Below are 19,516 nucleotides of genomic sequence, written 5' to 3' on the forward strand. Positions count from 1 at the left end.
CCTGTTATGGTTAGGACCATGTTGTTTGATTCAGATAGCAAAATGATGTCCAGTGGCCTTACAGAAAATTCTGTTGAATATTTACAACTCAAATGTTATGAGATGTATTGGTATGCACATACAAATATTTGATATCTAATGTGCTAAAACTGTTCCTAAGCAGTAGGTCAGGTTTCCAATATAGATTGTCATTTTGCAAATGCAACGAGGCTGCTGACAGTAGAAAAATGCAGGATTTCTATTTTAATACTTCACTTCAATATTGTACCATTTCTCAAGAACAGGAAAAATCTGGTCTGTCAATACACTCGGGCATTTCAGCCTTTTTTTGCTGGTCGGTATTGTTGCTGTTCGGTCTGCAGTCCAAATCCTTAATGAGCAGCTTGCTTATAAAGTTGAAAGCAAAGGCCTTCAAATTCAAGGAAGTCACATGCCTTTTTATCTCAAAGCTAAAACTGTGTGTTCCACTAACCAAAGAATTCATTTCTGAAACAAGATAAGTTGGAGGTGCAAGTGCCTGTTTCTGAAAATAAGATACTGCATAATCTCTGCTTTTAAAGAGATTACAGCCCATTGGTGAGAGGTTTCAAGACATTGCAATGTATCATGCCATCAGGATTTGAGTCTTTGAAATATACTCATAAAAAAGGAGAATTTAAATTACTATGTTCTTGTTTCTTTTTAAAGGGCTGTGTCACATGTGACATCAGGGAAGTGAGTTGTGAGGCTGCAGTGGCTGATGACAGTATGGAAAACAAGGGAAAATCGCCTCCCCTCCTGCAACGCTGAAGATATCAGCACTTGTGTCAGTAAAACTGCTTGGTGTAATTCCCATTCTCTTTTCCTCTGGCTTTGCTACATACTAGCGATGAATCTGTCTGGCTATCTCTTCCCAACATGAGCAGTCACATGTGTGAAACTAAACCTTCCTCCATTACCCCTCCACTCCTGGCATGACTTTGAAGACAATCTTTCACTGGGAGGCTGTTTCCCTTCCTGACCTCACAGAGTTGACACAGAATGGGTTATGTTTCTAACTTTTGATTGCTCAGTGATGAGCAAAATACAAAGGTGTTTTGGTTTTGGGGGGGATGGTTTGTTTGTTTGAAGTTAGCAAAGTAAGGGTCTGAAAAAATGCAGTGGTTAAGAATCTACAGTGATGAACCTAACAGATCAGAGCATGTTTACTCTCCAAGTAAGGTAGATGTGTTGAAACCAGCATTGAAACCAAGCTACAAGAGAGTGGTCTTCATTTTTGTTTGTTCAATATTTAAAGGTGTAAACTGAAGATCCTAATACTCTGAGGCTCTAAAATCACTGTAGCTGGTTCAAGGATCCAATAGGCTTTTTAATGAGCAGCTGAAAACTGGCCAAGTTAATCTGCATCAAAATGCCTTTTGCCAGCTTGTGCCCATCAAAAAAATAAACTGTGAAGTGGAAAGAAGCAAAGCTATTCCCTATGTTTTTTGTGATAAGTGTTTTGGAACCAAGTTGTTTTACAGCTTTTGCTTTTAAAGCTGTGTTTCTCAAGATAGGTGTTTAAAGTGAATTGAGAGTAACTGGTTTGCAAATCCATTAGAGATTGAATTATAAATAGCAATCAAAAAACCCAGAAGTAACAATTCAGGAGTTATTTCCTTATACAGGATCTGCTTTTTAATAAAAGACACATGGAAAACCTTCTCTATCAAGGCACTATGGCCTAGTTATCAATTCAAGTAGCTACATGCAGTCTTTTATCTTCTGTTGCTAGCACTTTGGAAGGCGGACTTGTATCTTTATTTTTTTGTTGTTGTATTAGAGTAGTTAGATGAGTTGAATCCAGACATAGTAGATAGGAAATTTTGAGCCATTTCTCCATTTTGTTTTTGTTGTGGTGATGCCAAAAAGAAAAAGAGATTGAGCTTCATTTCTTCTTCGTTCTTGAAAAGTCACATGTTGTGGAGTCAAACTTGAACATAAAACCACATATTCATTATTTCTTATCACTGTTGACTTCCTGTACAAGTTTTAACCTCTTTCTTTATAATGGAGTCTCTGGCTGTTGAAATCCATGGATGAAAAATTAGTTTATGCGTAGTGTGAGTTTGTTCAGAAAGTTGTAACCACTTTCCCTTTCAGTATGTAAAAGGACTTGTTCTCATGTTAATACTTCTAGCTTAAAGGTGGATGTCTCAAAAGTGCTCTTCAAACAGGACACGCTTCACTAAAACCTAGCAAATTTTGTCTGATTTCCCCCTTGTTTATCAAAAGCTGCATGTAATCAGATTTTCCTTGTGGTGTTACTAATCACCTTAGGCTTCTCAACAAACAGTTTTAGAATGTAACACATTATTCACCCTTTTGTTCTGTGTAACTATTCCTTTTCTGCTATGTGAAGGATTTTCACTTTTTCAGTTTCATTTACTAGTAAGCTTCAAGTTGTTGAGTAAGTTAAAAATCCTGTGATCTGCAGATCATTGAAGGAAAACTATATTTATCTAAAGGTTTTTGTTACTTTTTAAAATCAATTCAGTGACAATCTTTGTCATTAAAGCTTATTTCAAGGAAGGTTGTTTTTACAGAATTTTAAGTTTTCAAGGCTAGTTTGACTCAGGCAGTGTTCTTTTGGGGTTTGTTTGTTTGTCTGTTTTGGTTTTGTTTTTTACAGCATGCTTGCCTGCTCTGTTTATACCTGTTGCTTTCTGTTTATTCTTAAGCTGTATTTCTTTATTTGTCTTTCAGTTTTTTCAGCTTGAACTTCTTTTTTCTTAAGAGTCGTAAATCAGCAGAGGTGCACACATCCTCAGTACTTTTTGTGTTCAAACTTTAAACACTTCTTAAAATAAGAGACTTCAGTACGTGTTTATATATAGCAAGTTTTGTACTCCAGTAGGAGAATGTGGGCAATACCTTATACCTGTCCTACTCTTTTTCCAGCACTTTCCAAATACAGTATTCTGCTTTATAACCACACTGCCTAAAATATTTGCTCTAAAACATGTAATAAGATGCTTTGTGTATAGGTTTTTTTCTTAATTGGGAAGCTTCTTAACTAACTTAACTGTCAAATTAGACTGATGCACTAGAATCCATTCTAGTTAGGTGTGCTTAAATTAAAATGACTGCTTTAGTGTATTTTGAGACTTAGTGAAATAGATTAATTTGAATACTCCAGGTATGGATGGCTGTCTCCTTCAAAATAGTTTAGAAGTGTAAGCCAGAAGGAAAGTTTAGATAATGAACTCTTTTGCTGTACATTGTTTGCACTGTTTATTTCCTGAGTATGAAAATGAGATGGTTTGCGATGTCTCAGCAGGCATACATGTCATCCATTTTATAAAACAGTGGGACTTAGTTTAGGAGAATGGTAATATGTACCTAACACTTGAATAATGCTTTTCATCCATAGGTCTGGAAACATGTCAAAAAGATGACTCTCATTACCCCAGTTGTATAAAAAGAGGCAGAGACACAAAGGACTTGCACAGATGCATACCCCCAGTTCATACCAAATCCAGGAGTATAATTTGGGGATCTTCACTCACTGTATCCTGTGCTGTCTTTGCTACAAGTGGTCAAGATTCTGACCTGTACGTAGAAACTGGATCATATTAAATGTGTTTCTTGTTTGATGGTGTTAACCCTTCTTGTACCAACTACTACTATGAATTTGTGCTCAGTAGGATCATACAGCAACAGAAATCCTAGACAGTTTTTGTAGTGCTGTGAACACCATAGCCTATGACCGTATATAATGAAGGTGCATGTGCCTAGGAGTTTGAATTCAAAGTTTGTAATCCTGGCTAAATCTTAGGTGCAAGATTCATTGTCTGGGCCTACATGAGTCCTGGGTTACGGAAAAAATATGGTATGGGAAAAGAATATAAGAGGAATGAAGAGGTGAATCAGTGCCACGTGTGACAATGAAACTAAATTATTTGCCCAAAACCACAAACGATCTTGGCTGCAAAACCAGGTTTAGGACAAAAAAACAGTTTCCCAAGCTACTCTTCACACCGCTAGAACCACAACATCTTGCAATCAAATGCCTTATCAAGCCTTTTGGGAAGGACCTCATTTCCATAAGTTTTAAGGAACTGGTAGTTTTTACTTCAGCTTATATTAATCTTTCAGTCTTTGTAGTTTGCTGGAGTAGTCAAAGTGAGATCCAGTTCTGATCTGAAAGACCAGTGGAGCAAATATTGCAGCCAGATTTGCACATGCTGTTTTGTTCATGTGTCTTTGTTTTGCCTGACATAGTGTTGCAGACAGTTTAGAGCTGCTTGGAAGGTCACTTTTTTTGGTGATCAAAGGGAAAATATGCAAGTATAGTAATGATGCAGTTACTACCCCCTGTGGGGGCGTCAGCGGTTTGGAAACCCTTGGTGGATTTTGCTGGCAATTTTTTGTTGTTGTATTCATAAATACAGAATTATGTTTTTAAAAGGTGAGTTGATGTGCGAATATTTTCATGGCATTGCTATGAACAGGAGGGACCCCAGTGTATTTTTACAGTGTGCAGTAACTATTCGCTGAATGAGTAATGTATTGGTAAGTTTATCTTCCAGCTGAATTGAGTTTTAAGTCACAATCGAATGAATTTTTACATCAGTTGATAGGAATATTTTATTGAAATAATATTCAGCTGTGGTTGAATTTACAGTTGTGATTTTAACTGTACACTTTAAAGGAGCTTCTGTTTTTATAAATAAAACTGAAAAATATGCTGCAAAGAACTGTTTCAAGTGTGTGTTTACTTCTGTTGTTTGGTAATTTCTAGAAAATATTCAGTACGTTTTTCTGATTGTACATAGGTGTTGAGGTTGTGGATACAGTGAAAATGGTGATGTAGTGGCCATTCATCCTGTTTTGTTTGGGGGTTTGTGGGTTTTTTTAATCTCACTTTACCTTGCCCGCTTCAGGATGTGTTATTTCCTTTCTAATTGCATCCCACAAAGAAGAGCAAGTACCTTTTGAATGTAAAGAATTATATTTGGATGTGTAAGCTGTTGGGGTTTGGCATGCAGGATTTAAAGCTTCTGTCTGTGCTGATTTTGTTAGAAAAGGTAAATAATAAACACCCTGGGAGCACTTTGGCCCCACCATGCTAAAACTTGTGTGCTAGAGGAAGTGCAAAGAAACAATTCATAGATTTAATTCACAGGCATGTCTCATAGAGCAATGAAGTTCTTAACTAATTGCAGAGAAACAATTCGCTCATCTTTTTCTGCTTTAAGGGACTTTAGAGAGAAGTGTGATCAACAGTGCTTAAAGAAGCCTGCAGGAGAAAGGCAAAGTCACTGCAGGAAGTACAAGGTACAGAACAAAAGATGTAGCATCTTATTAAAACTGGAACAGAAAGAAGGAATCTTAGATAAGTGTGTAACTCAAGGTGCTTCTGGCAAGGTAAGTGATGCAGTTCCTTGAAATACAGGCATCTCAAAGGTAACGTTGGATATTTTTTTTTCCGATGGTTTATTAATTTTTAAAAGGGTGATTTGGTCATTCTGAACATACTTACAAATGTGAGCCAAATTATCTGATGTACTTCTGTATTTTTGACAGATGGTGAGAGATGAGTATTGGACCTGTGATTCTTACTCACCCCAGTCTCAAAAGTAATGGGACCATAGCTTTTCTGTAGTAGGTTTTCTCCACAGCTGTGTTAACTTTCAGGATATGTATTAGATACTGCTCCTGTGCAGCTCAAACAGGTGTCTGCCTGCTTGGCTCCTGTTTGATGCGCCAGTTTGCTGCCTGAAACTGTTACAGGCAGGCTCAGGCTGGCATAGACAGGATTCTTGGGGCTCACTTCCCCGGCTACAGTTGCACCTTTCTGCCTGCTCCAAGAGCTCTGCCCTGTCTGGTGGAAAGACGATCAGCCTGGCCTCCCGAGCTCTTCCTACAATCACTTTAGTTTTCTGTGGCAGCTCCAGCCTTCTTGTCTCTGGCCTGCAGAAGAGAGGAAGAGCTCAGAGCTGAAAGCTGGCAGGAGCTATAGCTTATAGCAGGAGGGGGGAGAAGCAGAGTTTACCCTGTGTCACAGACTGGCTGGGGTCTCCACTCGTGGGCCCTGGAACTGAGCTTATCTGGGATCTGCCATGAACATTTCCTTCAGGAAGGAGGCAGTTGGGTGTGCAACAGGGTCTCGAATGGTCATCTTTTTGAGAACTACCTGTCATGTCCAAAGATGCAGTCTGAACTCCTTCCTACCAGAGGCAAGGACTGTAAATGACTGGAAGTTTCAGTCTCTGCTGAAATTCTGCTATATTAGAATTAGCTGAATTCCCCCCTAGCCTCCGCTGCTGTGCTCTGGCCCAGCTTGAACACGGTAAGTTGTTTGAGTATGGCTTCTTTAGATACCGTAACTGCTAGAAAGTATTTTTGCAGTATTGAAAGCTGAAATAGTTTGAGGGTTTATAGCTCAGTTACCTCATCTTGACTCCATCTTCACCACCTGACAGCTCTCTTCATTCCTTTATTCTCTTATGTAGATGGCTAGTGAACTTTTAAAATATTGTAATATATTTTGGATTATTATTCATTGTGGTTTTATTTTGCTTTATATTTGCAATTTTTGAAGTGGCATTGAACAGATTCCCCCCCCCCCCCAGTCTTTGTAGGCTCTACACCTTTCCCTGTCTATGAAATAAATCTGTCTTAGATGATTATTCATTTAGATAAATTTGAAGTTTTTTCTTACAAATTTTTATTGACTGATGAGATGGCAGGAAAGGAGTAACTTCCAGACAGGCACTGACTTGCTCCATTGTATAAGAGAAGGATGAATGTTCAGAAGATTTCAAATAGCTGCACAGTGCATCCAGCTGCTCTGCATTTGTAAGGACATTTTTCTTTGCCATAGCTGGCTTCATCTGTCTTACAATTTATGCGAAGTGAACAAGCTGTATCAAGCCTGTAGGCTTTGTTTAAAGAGCACAGAGATTTATGATGTATATTATTGAGATCAATGTAGCATGTGTATCACTGTTAGGTGAAGTTTACTTCAAGCTTTCTGTGAGCCTTGATTAGCACGAGGTTTATGCAAAGTATGTATTGAACAAGGTAGGGCTTCACGGCTCAGACTGCTTGTGCATATTATTGAGATTGCCATGCCCCAGAGACAATTCCTGACTCTTCAGCTCTATTCATTGCAGATACTATCAGGAAGTACCTGGGATTGAGAAAGTATGTTGGTACTCCGCATACAAAGGAGTCAGACTAGAACCCTTTTGCAGCTGCTCTTTTGTCTTCTCCCTCACTTACTTTAGATGCCAGGATACAACAACATTATAAAAACCGTGTGGTGGCTCAGGGGAACAAATCTCACTGCCCTTGAGTGCCCAAGCAGGAGGTGGCTTGCCCTAGTAACACTTGTGATCTATGTCCATATATCACCTCCCTGCATCTGTGTGTGCAGCCACATAAGTGCAGGTCACAGTCATAGAATCTTTTAAGTCATGTCAGCCCTGTCTGCCTCCACTGACTGTCTGCAGTCTGGGTGTAAAGCTTTGACATTGACAACCATAATGTTTACCTTCCATGCTGTGCTTGATGATAATCAGACACAATTCTTAAAGCCTGTGCTATGCACAGGCAACCCTGTTGTCATGGGCAGCTGGGGACTAGGCAAGGTGCTGCAAAGCAATAGATTTGTGGGTTTGTCTTTACAAGTGACCAGGAGAAACAGTTCTCTCTCCAGCGGTAGTGGGAGCAGATGCTTGATCCTGACACGTGCTTACTGGTTTTGTGGTGCCTTGGGGATGGCAGGAGGGGACTGGGGACTGCTAAGTTGCCATCCCTCACTGGCTCAGGATCATCAGGGAATGCAGCAATGACCCTTTCTTCCTGGCACCCCAATCTACGTCAAGTGACAAAGGAGAAAGTCCTCTTGCCTCTGGACTTAGATGCAGTTGAGGCATCACTCTTCTGGGAGGTTTCACAGAGCCCCTGGGAATCTTGCTTCCCCTGCCTGAGTTCTCTTCATGTTGCGTATTTATCTCTTTGTCCCGTTACTTTCTTCCTGTTGTGCTGAACTCTAAGAAAATACTACACTGCTCACAGCATAATTGCAAAACATCAAGAATTTATTAATTTCCAAGTAGCGTAGAGTCTAAAGTTAGGAGCTGTCTTCATATTTCTTCATTCTCATTTTAAATCAAGCAAATCTATATACATGTTTTCAGACATCTGTATAAATTATGCAACCAAAGTCAGGGAGAGTTTCTTCTCCTGTTTACACGCAGTATTTCCAGAAGCACTCGGAAAGATTCCCACGTTTCTTGTACTGTTTCCTGTCCTTGGTCAAGAAGCGGCCCAGCAAAGCAATTCGAGGATGATTTCCATAGGAAGTCTGAAGTCAAACAGCATTAGAGAGGTTATTGTTGGATGGTAAATGTTTCCGGCGGGAAAGTACACTCTTCACTGCCCCAACTGGTCACCCAGCCCTGTGTGCCCTCTGATTTAGATGCACTAAAACTAGTCCCTGTCTTCTGCCTTTATATTTAATTCAGCAGACACATGAACAGGAATGATGTTCTCCATTTACCTAATGGTTCATAACAAATCTGATAAGACTGTGTAGCCTGTGTTGTAGTGGGGCAAAAAAAATGACATGCAGCTAATGCTGTTTAATGTACTGGCCTGGCCTGGTGAAGCTGGAAATTGGCCTTTATTTAGAAGGCTGTTTTTCTGGGGGAAAAAAGTGGGGGGGTTAGAACAAAATGCTCTGGATTACTTGCTCTCTTTTTTTCTTTTTTTTTCCTCTTAATTTTTTTTTTCTCCCCTGCTTATCTAACTGCTAGGTGCTTCCAGCTTCAAGAGCACTGTGGCAAACCTTAGTCTATACTGTTTATGAAGTCTGTGGATCTTAAATGATGTATTGGTAACAATTCCATGTAGTTTAAAATGTGGAGTCTTATTTTTCTTGTTTCAGTGACAGATGGTCATTTACTCACCTCTTTGATATTTTCCCTTGGGTTGTAGCTGCTGGGGCTAAGACCTGGTAGAGGGGAGACATAATGAAATGTTTTACTATTTAGAAATCGTGAACCTACATGAGTCATTCTTGTGTGCCGTAACGCTATAGCCGGTAGAAGTCTTGAACTGGACTGTTCAGAGGACCAGACAGAAAACCCTTTTGCTGCAGCATGGCCCATTCTTCTTGTGGCACACAGTTCCAGCAGGATCTGGCACTCTGAAGATGCAAGCTGTACTGTCCTCTGCAGCAGGCATCTGTTATATCTGTTGCCCCCCAAACCATCTATTGCTATTGATTCTGCACTTTCTGCAAGTATTGATGTTTTTTAAGAGACTGTGCTACTTTGTTTTGTCTGCTAGCTCCTTCTAGGCCAATCTTTGCCTTGCCCCAGTTTTGCTATATGGAAGTTTTGCTAAGCTAATTTGGAGACTTTTCCAGCTAGTATTGACCTGTAAGTATGGCAGCTCAGCAGGTTTCCCCAAGGTCCCAGTTAATTAATTGACAGCTGTCTGTTGCCTACACATAATGTTGTATTTCAGTAAACACCCAGGAGTTGGGGCACAGTATCTGTGGAAGCTGGACGTGCAAACCATGGGCACTCTCCCATATAAATTGCTGTGGTAAATCCTCACCTGCTTTGTTGTCTTCAGTCAGTGTGCCCAAGAGCTCTGGCAGAAACTGAAGCAGAGACGTGCTTCCTAGGCTGCCCAACCGCTCCAAATTTAATCGTGAATCTTCATCAGCTGCAAATGGAAGATGACAGAAATAGGCATATGGTAAGAGTCTTTTGCTTTGAATCCCTGTTTCAGTCTGTCTCAGATGATTTCTGACCAGGTCTGTTGGCCCCACCTGTTGAATATTATCATGAAATCACCAATCATCCATCCTTATTTAATGTATGTAATAGAGGATAGTTGTCGGTTGTGGGTTGTTTTTCCTTCCAAGGCTCTGAGGAAAGGTACCTTCCTGATCTTAATCTCAGATTCTCATTTCTCTGGCAGATCTTTCATTAGGAAAGTTTTTTGACCAACAGCAGCCCCTCCCATTGCTTGGGGAACTCACAACCTAATCCTTCTGGTACCCAGCTGTAGACAACCCAGACTTGTATAATTTTTTTTTTTAGTCCATTTCTTTGTCAACTAGTTCCTGTGCTGGAGCTTTCCTATGAATAAAGACAAAACTTCCTGTTCAAGGCCTATTAACCTGATCAGTTTCCCAACTATTAAATGCAATAAAATGGGGGGAGGGGCAGGAATGAATGTAGGAAATCTTAAAACATATTTTGGCAGCTATGCTTCTCAGTGCATTTCAATCATCTCTCTCATTTAATGTGCATACCAGTACAGATATTATTACTTTTTCTGAAACAACAGATTGCTGATACCTCGTGGAATTAATTTGTATGTGCATAGAGAATTTTGAATTCTGTAACTAGCCTGTGCCCCAAGGCAGGTTGCCAGCAGGAGCCCTTAGTGGTGTTATACTTGAGGTAAATAAGGCTTTTGTAATCCGAGCAGTAAATTTCATCTTTGCTAATATATAGCAGACATGCAAAATTGTGGGCAACAAGAGGGTGCTATTATCAGACTCTAGTTGTTTAGATGAATATCATCTTGTAGTTGCACTTTTAGATGATACTGTGGAATTTTAGTTGCTCTCGCCTGCAGGGATGGGTGAGACTGTATAGCTCCTCAATAAGCAACATATAAGAAAATGAACTGCTGAAAATAATCCCCTAACATTTCAAAAACTTGGACCAAGATCAAGAACTTGAAGACCTTGGACATCCACGTTGTTAGTTTGTTCACCGTACAAAAGGACAATTGCAAAGGACAGTGGGGATTGCAGTGTAAGACTCTGATTAAGAATACTGTAACTTCCCTATGCTATGCGGAAACAATTCATATCTCTAGCCTTGTATTATTTTTTTAATTTGGAGCAGTGTTAGCAGGCAAATTTGCTTTGAGATTTAAAAAAAACCAAAACAACCCTCTTTAATACAGAGTTCTACTTCTATCTTACCCAGCCTAGAGACTCTTTATATTAGCAAGGAAGATTTAATAAACCTAATGGATGCCTTCAAACAAATACAGTAATTGTTAGAGCCAGCTTGTTCACTCTGTGCTGCGAGAGATGTTATCCATACTGAGTCACGGTTGCCTGTAAATGCAAGTTACATAGTGGAAGGCTTGAGAAGATGCTGGCTTGGTGAGTCCAAGATTTTCAAAGCAAACTAGGGACTACTGATACCTATAAACCAGCACAACAGCTGTTGCACCTGCAAAGCAGCTAAGAACAGCCACTTCTTAAAAGTCAGATTTATGCAATAACTTTGGGTTTGATTTGCCTGTTCTTTCAGAACTCATTTCAGAAACTCCTCCAGCACAGGACAAGTTCTGATGACAGTAACCTTCCAGACTCTGTTGTGCATTTTTACTGAGACATTTTCGTCTTGACTTACAGTATAATTTCAAATTTTGAGGACAGCTTTTTCAAGCAAAGATTTATTCTTTCACTGAACTGAATGGAATCTGCATTAGTGCAAACAAAAAGCATGCTCAATACCTTGCTATTTTTGTAGTGTATGACAGACTTACCTGTTCTTGATCTAAGTAGGACTGCATAAATCTTTGCAGTAGGTTTCCCCCTTTTTAAATACAACTTCAGTTAAACACAGCTCATTTTTAAATGTAGCAAGAGGAGAGACCATACAGCCAAGTTTCTTTAAATTACTCAGTGCCTACTAATGCTGCTTCAAAGACAGACGCTGTACATGCAAGCTCACATTCAGTACTAGAAGGCTCAGATACTTTTGTCTCCTGGATCTCAAAGCAGCAGGAGGAAATATTTAGGGCACCCAGCCTCCCCATTGTACAAGACTAGCACCCACTGATGATGTCACTTGCGCTGCCGGTGTTCTGAAAACATTCCTGCTTTTTCTACAGCTGATCAGCACAGACAAAGGCCCCTCAGAAAGCATACCTGCTTCTCTTCTGCTTTTCCTGCTCCAGCCCTTGCTTTATGACCATTAAAATCAAAAGACTCTTACCTGAGAGTTGATAAGACATCTCACTGGCATTGGTGATGGGGAGAGACGAGAGAGGACAGGAGAAGCTGATGATAATGAGACAGCAGAATACCAGCTTATGCATCATTGCTGTGTTGAATATATTTTGTCTTTGTCTATGCCTGTAACTCAGAACTCCTGTCTGACTGTTGCCTCTGCTCCCAGTTTCACCCGTTATATAGCTGCTCATGACCTCATAAATATCATCATGTTCTCTCCCCCTTCAAAAAAAAAAATCCAATGAATTTATTGCCCATTGATTCTAAATGGAAACCACTTTGCATTGATGTAATTTTTCAAGGTAACAGTTCATAGACAATAAATTTACTGTCTTATAGCTTGGTGTACAAAATGGATATTATATCAAACCAAGCACAGTAAAGTTTATAAATCTGGCATTAAAAAAAAAAAGTAACTTCCAGTTATAAATCATGAGTTAACAAAAGGGTCAGACGTTGGTTGAAATGACCAGGGCAATAAGACAGCTGATTTATGAGCCTTAGCAGGCTTGACGCAAAGCATCTGATATGAAATGCACTTTTTTTTCCTTTTGTGAGATGGATGGATGTGTTGTGTTGTATTTGGGGTTCTTGTGCCAGAAAAAGTAAAAGAGAAGGGGAGTTAAAACATCTAGTTAATTTACAAAGAGAAAGTTAGGGGAGTTAATTTTTTTTTTTCTTGTAGCATTTCACATCTATTTATTTGAGAAGACCTCATCCAGTGTTGCCCGAGAGAATTGTCTTGGCAGAGAAAGTACAGCTTCCATCTGGAGACTGGCTTGATACATATAAACTACTTTGGTTGATATTAAACGCAGGTCCCTCACTAGACTGGAGACCCTTTTCCATTTCACTTATCTTCTCTTTCCCTCAGTTGGAACTAACTACTTAATTCTCTGTGTGCTAGCTAGGTTTTTTCCCTGTTTGCCTTTTGCTTTTATTTAATGCTAACACAATAGTTGCCATATGTAATCTCATGACTGTAGTCTTTATTTCCCTCCATCTAGCATATTTTGTCATCTTTACTTACAATTTCATTTTTCATATCAAGGAGTAAGAACTAATTGGACTTGTCCCTCATCTTTGTTCTCTGTGAAGCATCATATCCAACTGTATAGAGCCTTGAAAATAAAAAAAGTTTATGACAATTTCCTTTCCTTTAGGTGGTGAGAAGATTATGCCTGTTCAGGTTCGTAATAAATTGAGGTTGGGTAATTTTCTTTCCTGCCTCTCTAATCAAATGTTTGTGCCTTCAAATGCTCTTCAAAATACTATGAAATCCAACTAATGTTACTAAAGTTCTTTCCCTACGCTGAAATTGTGTGAAATTGCCTGATAATTGTAAGTTGCAAAAGGAGTGAACTTATTTGCTTCCTTTTTGGGTGTTCCTTCCTTCCTTTTGGGTGTCAGTCTCTTCTCCCAAGTAACTGGCGATAGGACGAGAGGAAATGGCCTCAAGTTGCACCAAGGGAGGTTTAGATTGGATATTAGGAAAAATTTCTATACCGAAAGGCTGGTCAAGCATTGGAACAGGCTGCCCAGAGAGGTGGTGGAGTCACCATCCCTGGAGGAGTTCAAAAAACGTGTAGATGTGGCACTTCAGGACATGGTTTAGTAGGCATGGAGGTGTTGGGTTGACAGTTGGACTAGATGATCTTAGAGGTCTTTTCCAACCTTACTGATTCTATGATTCTATGATTTTTCCTTTATTAACGTGTCCTGTTGAAGATTAATTTTTATATTATAAATTCCGTGGCTCCTAGGACTAATACAAATTAGCTACATCAGTCATATAGAACAGATGTGTTTCTGCTGCGGGTCTAATTCAAAGAAAGTGTGCCCCACAGGTGAGTCCCCACATGGTTAACAGGTTGTCCAGAAAAGCTGTGGACTCTGAATCACAGAATGGTTGAGGTCAGGAGGCACCTCTGGAAATCAGCTAATCTAACCTCCCTCTGCTCAAAGCAGGGTCAGCCAGAGCAGTTTGTCCAGGAATGTGTCCAGTCAGGCTTGAATACCTTCAAGGATGGAATGGGACAGAATTTCAAAACTTCGCTTGACAAGGCTCTGAGCATCCCCATATACGTTAAAATGGTGTGCCTTGAGTGCAGAGATGGGGAGGGGGAGAGGTGAGAGAGGACCTTCAGAGGTCCTTCCAACCTAAACTTTTCTATCATCCTGTGTGTACAGAGAGGTCTAGTTATACAACACATGCTGCAGGTGTCTGAACTGCAAATCCTGTTTCTCTGGACTTCTCTTTGCTGAAGTGAGTGGTTATGACAAAAGAATTTCTCAACAGAATTAACCTAATGCATTTTATATGCCTCTTTCCCTGTGCTTCCCTACGAGAGAAGTAAGTAGCTAGAGAGGAATTCTCTCTCCTCATCTGAGTCATGCAACTCTTCGTTCCAAAACTGCAGACAGTAATTCGGTCTGATTTGATGCATGATCTCACTGTTGGTGCTGGATGCTCTGTACAAATGCTTCTCCTTCAGTGAACTATCAATGACAATGGCATTATCAATATTCTCTCTGAGCATCCTCCAAGGAAAGCTAATGAAGCACTCTTCACGAGCAACTTGTGTCCTTTGTCTTCTCTCAAGGAACACTCAGCCTCTTAGAGCCATCATGAAGTGCGTCATGTGGAAGTTGGGCAACTTGCCCACAGCTTATTGCCTTTACTCAGATTTGAAGTTGTCACTTAGACACTCTTTCCTCTACCAAAATGTCAAAGGCATTTTCCTCAGGGGACAGTGCATACGTCATCATGCAAAGCAAAGAAACAGCTCATCCTAAACAAAGGTACAAAACCCTGGATACATGGGTGAGGGAAGTAAATGTGAATGGCACTTTGAAAACTTGGAAATTTATTTGCAAGAAACTTTTAATTTTTATCAAAACTACTATGTTGTGGAAAAACTTTTTAAAGTTCTTATTTATGCTAATAGACTTTTTCAAGTGCTTCAGTTTAAAATAACAAGGCAGCAGTAGTCCAGATAAATTACTGAGCAAACTCTGAATAGTAAGTATATGTTACCCTATCGTAAAGGATTATGCTTAATTATCAGAAGAAACAACTATTCTTGATTTAAAATGATGGCTCATGAAGAATAAGTTGCTAATGAAGTCAAGAAAACTTAAAAAAAAAAAAAAAGACACAACAAAACCAACCAAAAACACCCCCAAAATTATCCACCTTCTGAGTAAAATTGTAAGGATGAAATCTAATTTGTAACGCAAACGTTCTTTCCCCTGTTTTAAAGTGCTTTATGATAAGTAAACATGAGTTGTTATTTTAATTGAGTATTGTGACAGTTGGCAAAAGCAGGAGTTTCAGAGAAGACGTGATTTAGCAGTAGCATTTGTATGAGAGACTTTTTCCTAGGATATAACTTTTGGTGTAACTTTTTGGTTTGAATTTACTTTGCATGAAGAGAGATGTGCAGTAGAATGTTTTTGTATTGACACTGTAATTGCAGGTGAGCTTATTATTATATAAATGTCTAGCTCTTCCTTGAATTTTACTAGAATGTTTAACTTTGCTTCAATGAGTTATACATGTTGGCTGGTGTGAGAGAAAAAATATTTGTAGTGTTATTTACTTCCCTGCTGGGGTCTAGCATATAATTTAGGGGTTTTGGGGTTTTTGCTTTGCTGTCACTGCTGGTTTAGCAGATATTTGTCCCCATTAACATCTAAGAAGTTAACTTTAACTCAAAATTTCTCATTTTAGCTCATTATTCAGCTTTGTAACATGATTATTAGATCTATTTTGCACACTGAAATAGTTGCCTTGTGAGATCATATGTGCAATAAGGTTTTTTTCCTGCCACTAGCTTGCATTGTCTTATGCATAACTCTGCATTTTAGAGTGTACTGAAAATAGCCTGTTGGGAGACTCAGTGGATCAAAGGGAAAAAACTAACCATAACTTGGGCACTTGCTGTTAACTTCCTTTTTTGAAGATGCTTCTTCTGCCCACTGCGTGCGAACTGTAATGTAGCGCATGTGGTGTACATTCTGCATAACCAAATAGCACTATAAGGTGTATTTGGGTACGCACAGTAGTATTTATATCTTCTGAATTTATCTCAAAGTTATGTAAGATCTCTGAGAGGTTCCCACCTAGGTTTTCGTGTTCTGTGGTGGGCTGAAGGTGCATAAGTGAGTATGTGTACTTAACTGAACATACAGCTCTGTGTAAATGAAGATGGCAGGTCTGTAGGCCTTTCTGAAGATATTTTATTTTGCTACAGAATTGGCAAGTCGTCTAAAAATTCTCTAGTACAGGATCACAGCTGCCAAAACATTGCTCCTTTGTAGTATAGTTTCCACCAGTTGGAGGGGAAAAAACCCTCTTGATTTTTGGCCCTGCTGGGCTGGCACACTGTAGTTTGGGTATATTCTCCCAGTGAAGCTTGACAAACTGGTCCTTAATTCCCCTGTCCTCTCAGCACTACAGAATTAGCAAACTGAAGCTTCACACTGTTTGACATGAAGGAAAGTAAGTCTGGCATGACTGGAGCTTGGAAATATAGCACATCGATATCTTATGGGAATCGGATTCTGGATAATGCAGCCACAAACAGAGGAGCAGAGACCACATCTCGAAATAAGGTTTCTTCCACAAAAAATGTAATGGAACTAACTATGCAATTACAGTTTATTTTTAAAACTGAAATTATAAGAGGAGACAGTATAAGGAAAGAGAGCAATGCTTCTGCAGCAAGAATGGAACTTTCTTTTTACCTTTCTCCCACTCTCCCAAGGTATCCCAAATAACCTAATAAGGTTATTTCAAGGTTATTCAACCCTAATAAGGTTATTCAACCCTAATAAGAAATTATGATCTGGACAAAAGCAGAATAAAAATTTCTTTCTCTCATTTTTCTGGTCAGCACACTGCACAGAAAGGAGTACATAGCAGCCTTGCTGAAAGGCAAGGGCTGTCAGTCAGTGACTGTCCGTACTTACACTCTCATTTCATCAGTCCCAGCTATGGAGCAAGCTGGAGACTTTGGCTCATTTTCTTTGGAGATGCATGTCTGCTTCTGCAACACTGCTGCACTTGGAACCAGTAAAAGTTTTCAATTTGGGCTTCTTTGTTGCAGAGAAGTCTGTCGTGAGGCATTTTCAAGGCAAAGTACTGGATTTCTAGAGACCTTCCAATAATCCAGTAGTCCAAATCAGCTCTGATCCTAGACACAGTGCACCAATCCTTTCCTTCCTGGTGTGGGGGGCGTGAAGGGAGAAAACTGTTGAGAAAGAACTGGGAGATGTGAATACATTTTCCTATTTGGTTTTCTGAACAGGGCTAGATTAACTTTTGGGTGGCTGTATTTTTTAACAGCTAGCCAGTGTGCCTCGACCAGTAACAGGTACCTCGTTTTTTCAGACCACGTTTCAGAGAAAAGAAACCTCTCTCTGCTCATGCTGGCGTCCCTTGTTGGGTCTTGGGCAGCTGATGACGGAGTTGCTGCCTCAGAAGGTGGCGCTGAGAAACCTCCTGAAAAGGCTGGGGTGCCTGAGGAGCAGGCACTGGGGCTGAGTCTGCTGTAACAGGCAGCAGGGTATAGGCTTAGGACTTCTAAAAGATAACTAGATTGGGGAAAGAACCATGTGGTGTTGGATTGGGTTTGGTTTGGTTTTTTTCCATTTTTCTCTTCTGAAAAAGGTTTTCTTTCTCTTCCCTTCTTGCATACATATATGTTTCTCAGCTAAAGAACTCTCTTACCTTTTTTTGAATAATGATTAAATAAGGTCAAGGGGCTTTTAACCTGGAGGAAGTATCCATGCAATGTATTCCTTAGACATTAGTTTTTCTTGAGTAGCTTCACTGATAGGAGTCAGCATCACTGCTGGTATTGGAACTGCATCGGAAGTTCGGTCTGCTAAAGAGAACCACAACAATTATGTGGATCAAAGTAAGGCAAACGATCGGGTCAGGACAGAGTCTTCGCTCTTGAGTGGTTCTTGCATGAAGAGTGGTATGATCTGCTCTGCTTTCTCATTTACTATGACCATCTTTTTCCTTCTCCCAATGCCTTTGCTGTCTTGGCATTTCTAGAAGCAGTCAAGGCTTCTTCTCATGTTAAGAAGCTTGGAAGGCCTGTCTTTGTTATCTGGTTTAACTCTCTGAAACCACAGCTAAAGCATTTTGTGCAGGATTTTGACCTTCACGGGGCTTTTATGTAGCAGCCCCTTTGTTAGTCCTTTCTTACACCTTGTTCCATTCCGTGTACTAGTTTACCTTTCTTCTCCCTTCCAGCTTGTGCTCTTGTTACATTCCTGGCACTGTTCCTCTGTCTGCAGTGCTTAGCCTTGTCTGTCTGTTTGCTATAGGTGGAAGTGTAGGAAGTGGAAGGAAAGAAGGAGCTTTTAAAGGGAGGGTTTGGGAAGGTGCTTGCAGGACCCGGTCCTGGTTTCGGCCTCGGCACAGGACCATGGACAGGGAACGGAGGGTGGCCCTGGGTGCTGCTGGAGCCCCTCTGGCTGCATAGGCACAAGGTAGCTGCTTGTCGTACGTCTGGTGTATGAATTAATGAATATACGGGGGGGGGGGGGCATGTTTAAGTGTTGTTTTTTGGGGTTTGGGTTTTTTGTTTGTTTGGTTTTGGTTTTGTTTTTTTTTACTAATTGTCTTCTAGTTTGGTGACAAAATGGATGTCCTTAGCAAATAGAGCTATGGAGTTTAGCATTGCTTTCTGTTCCCCTCCATCCTTGAGCACGTAAGCTTGTTCATGTCTCTGCCTCCCTGTGGTTCTGGTCTCAAGAGATCCTAACTTCCAGTCAGCCTTGGTCGTGTCCCTCCTGGTCCATGTTCCCAGGTTGTCCAATAGCATCTGTAGGGATGAACGTAGCAGTGGGGAATACTTCCCAAACTAAATGTCCAGTAATGTTGCTATATTTGTTCTCAGGATGATTAGCTTGGATGATTCCCATCAGCTATGGTCCTTTGTAACTGAAAATATAGTGTATCATGTTGATAGCTTTTTTTCTGAAAATGTTTAAATAACTGGTAGGAACCAAATACTACTTTTTGTATATTTTCTAATAAAAACATTATTCAGAAACATCAATTTTAATTTGGATAGGCATTTAAACAGAACCTTTGCTCATTGTAGAGCTGAAGAGCATGAAGGAATAGCTCTGTGCTCTGAGGACAAGATAATAAAAACTGTAGGTTGATATATATCGTGACATTGCAGGGGGTTCATATAAAACTGCTACATGATTTTTTTTCTACTACTGTCCATCACTATACTATCTCAGGACAGATCATACAACTTTTCTTTTATTATGATTTAATTAAATCAATTTTTGTCTGTCTGCCAGAGCAAAAGCACGGGCTGAAGGCCTTTGAGCACGGCATGAAGATGCGTATGTGGTCTAGGGGATATATCAGGGAGCGATACTCACTGAGATAGTTTGGGGGATTGTCTTGGAGAGAAGGAATCAAATTTTGTGCATGCTATGTGTCTATAGTAG

The 19,516-nt window shown here is 39.9% G+C and overlaps 2 protein-coding genes across 9 annotated transcripts in view; one reads left to right on the top strand and one right to left on the bottom strand.

Moving 5' to 3' along the window:
* The window catches only part of PER3 (period circadian regulator 3), a 47,573-nt gene that overhangs the window by 20,652 nt on the left and 7,405 nt on the right, over window positions 1–19,516 (top strand). For 3 of the 8 annotated variants that reach the window (XM_072884070.1, XM_072884068.1, XM_072884069.1), the window contains exons 22-24: window positions 688–805; window positions 3,392–3,572; window positions 5,220–5,388. In XM_072884070.1, coding sequence (XP_072740171.1) covers window positions 688–789 — 102 coding nt within the window. In that variant the 3' untranslated portion in view covers window positions 790–805; window positions 3,392–3,572; window positions 5,220–5,388. Of the gene's footprint in view, window positions 1–687; window positions 806–3,391; window positions 4,706–5,219; window positions 5,389–19,516 lie in introns of those variants that run through there. The other 5 variants (XM_072884076.1, XM_072884078.1, XM_072884072.1 and 2 more) reach the window with 4 other exon arrangements.
* On the bottom strand, window positions 8,219–12,114 carry UTS2 (urotensin 2). Its single transcript, XM_072884087.1, has 4 exons — window positions 12,012–12,114; window positions 9,595–9,705; window positions 8,940–8,983; window positions 8,219–8,335 (listed from the first exon to the last, which is right to left on the bottom strand). Exons 1-4 carry the CDS (start codon window positions 12,112–12,114, stop codon window positions 8,219–8,221), a joined length of 375 nt encoding a protein of 124 aa, XP_072740188.1.

This window comes from Ciconia boyciana, chromosome 19 (genome assembly GCF_034638445.1).
Source record: "Ciconia boyciana chromosome 19, ASM3463844v1, whole genome shotgun sequence".
Classification (NCBI taxonomy): domain Eukaryota; kingdom Metazoa; phylum Chordata; class Aves; order Ciconiiformes; family Ciconiidae; genus Ciconia; species Ciconia boyciana.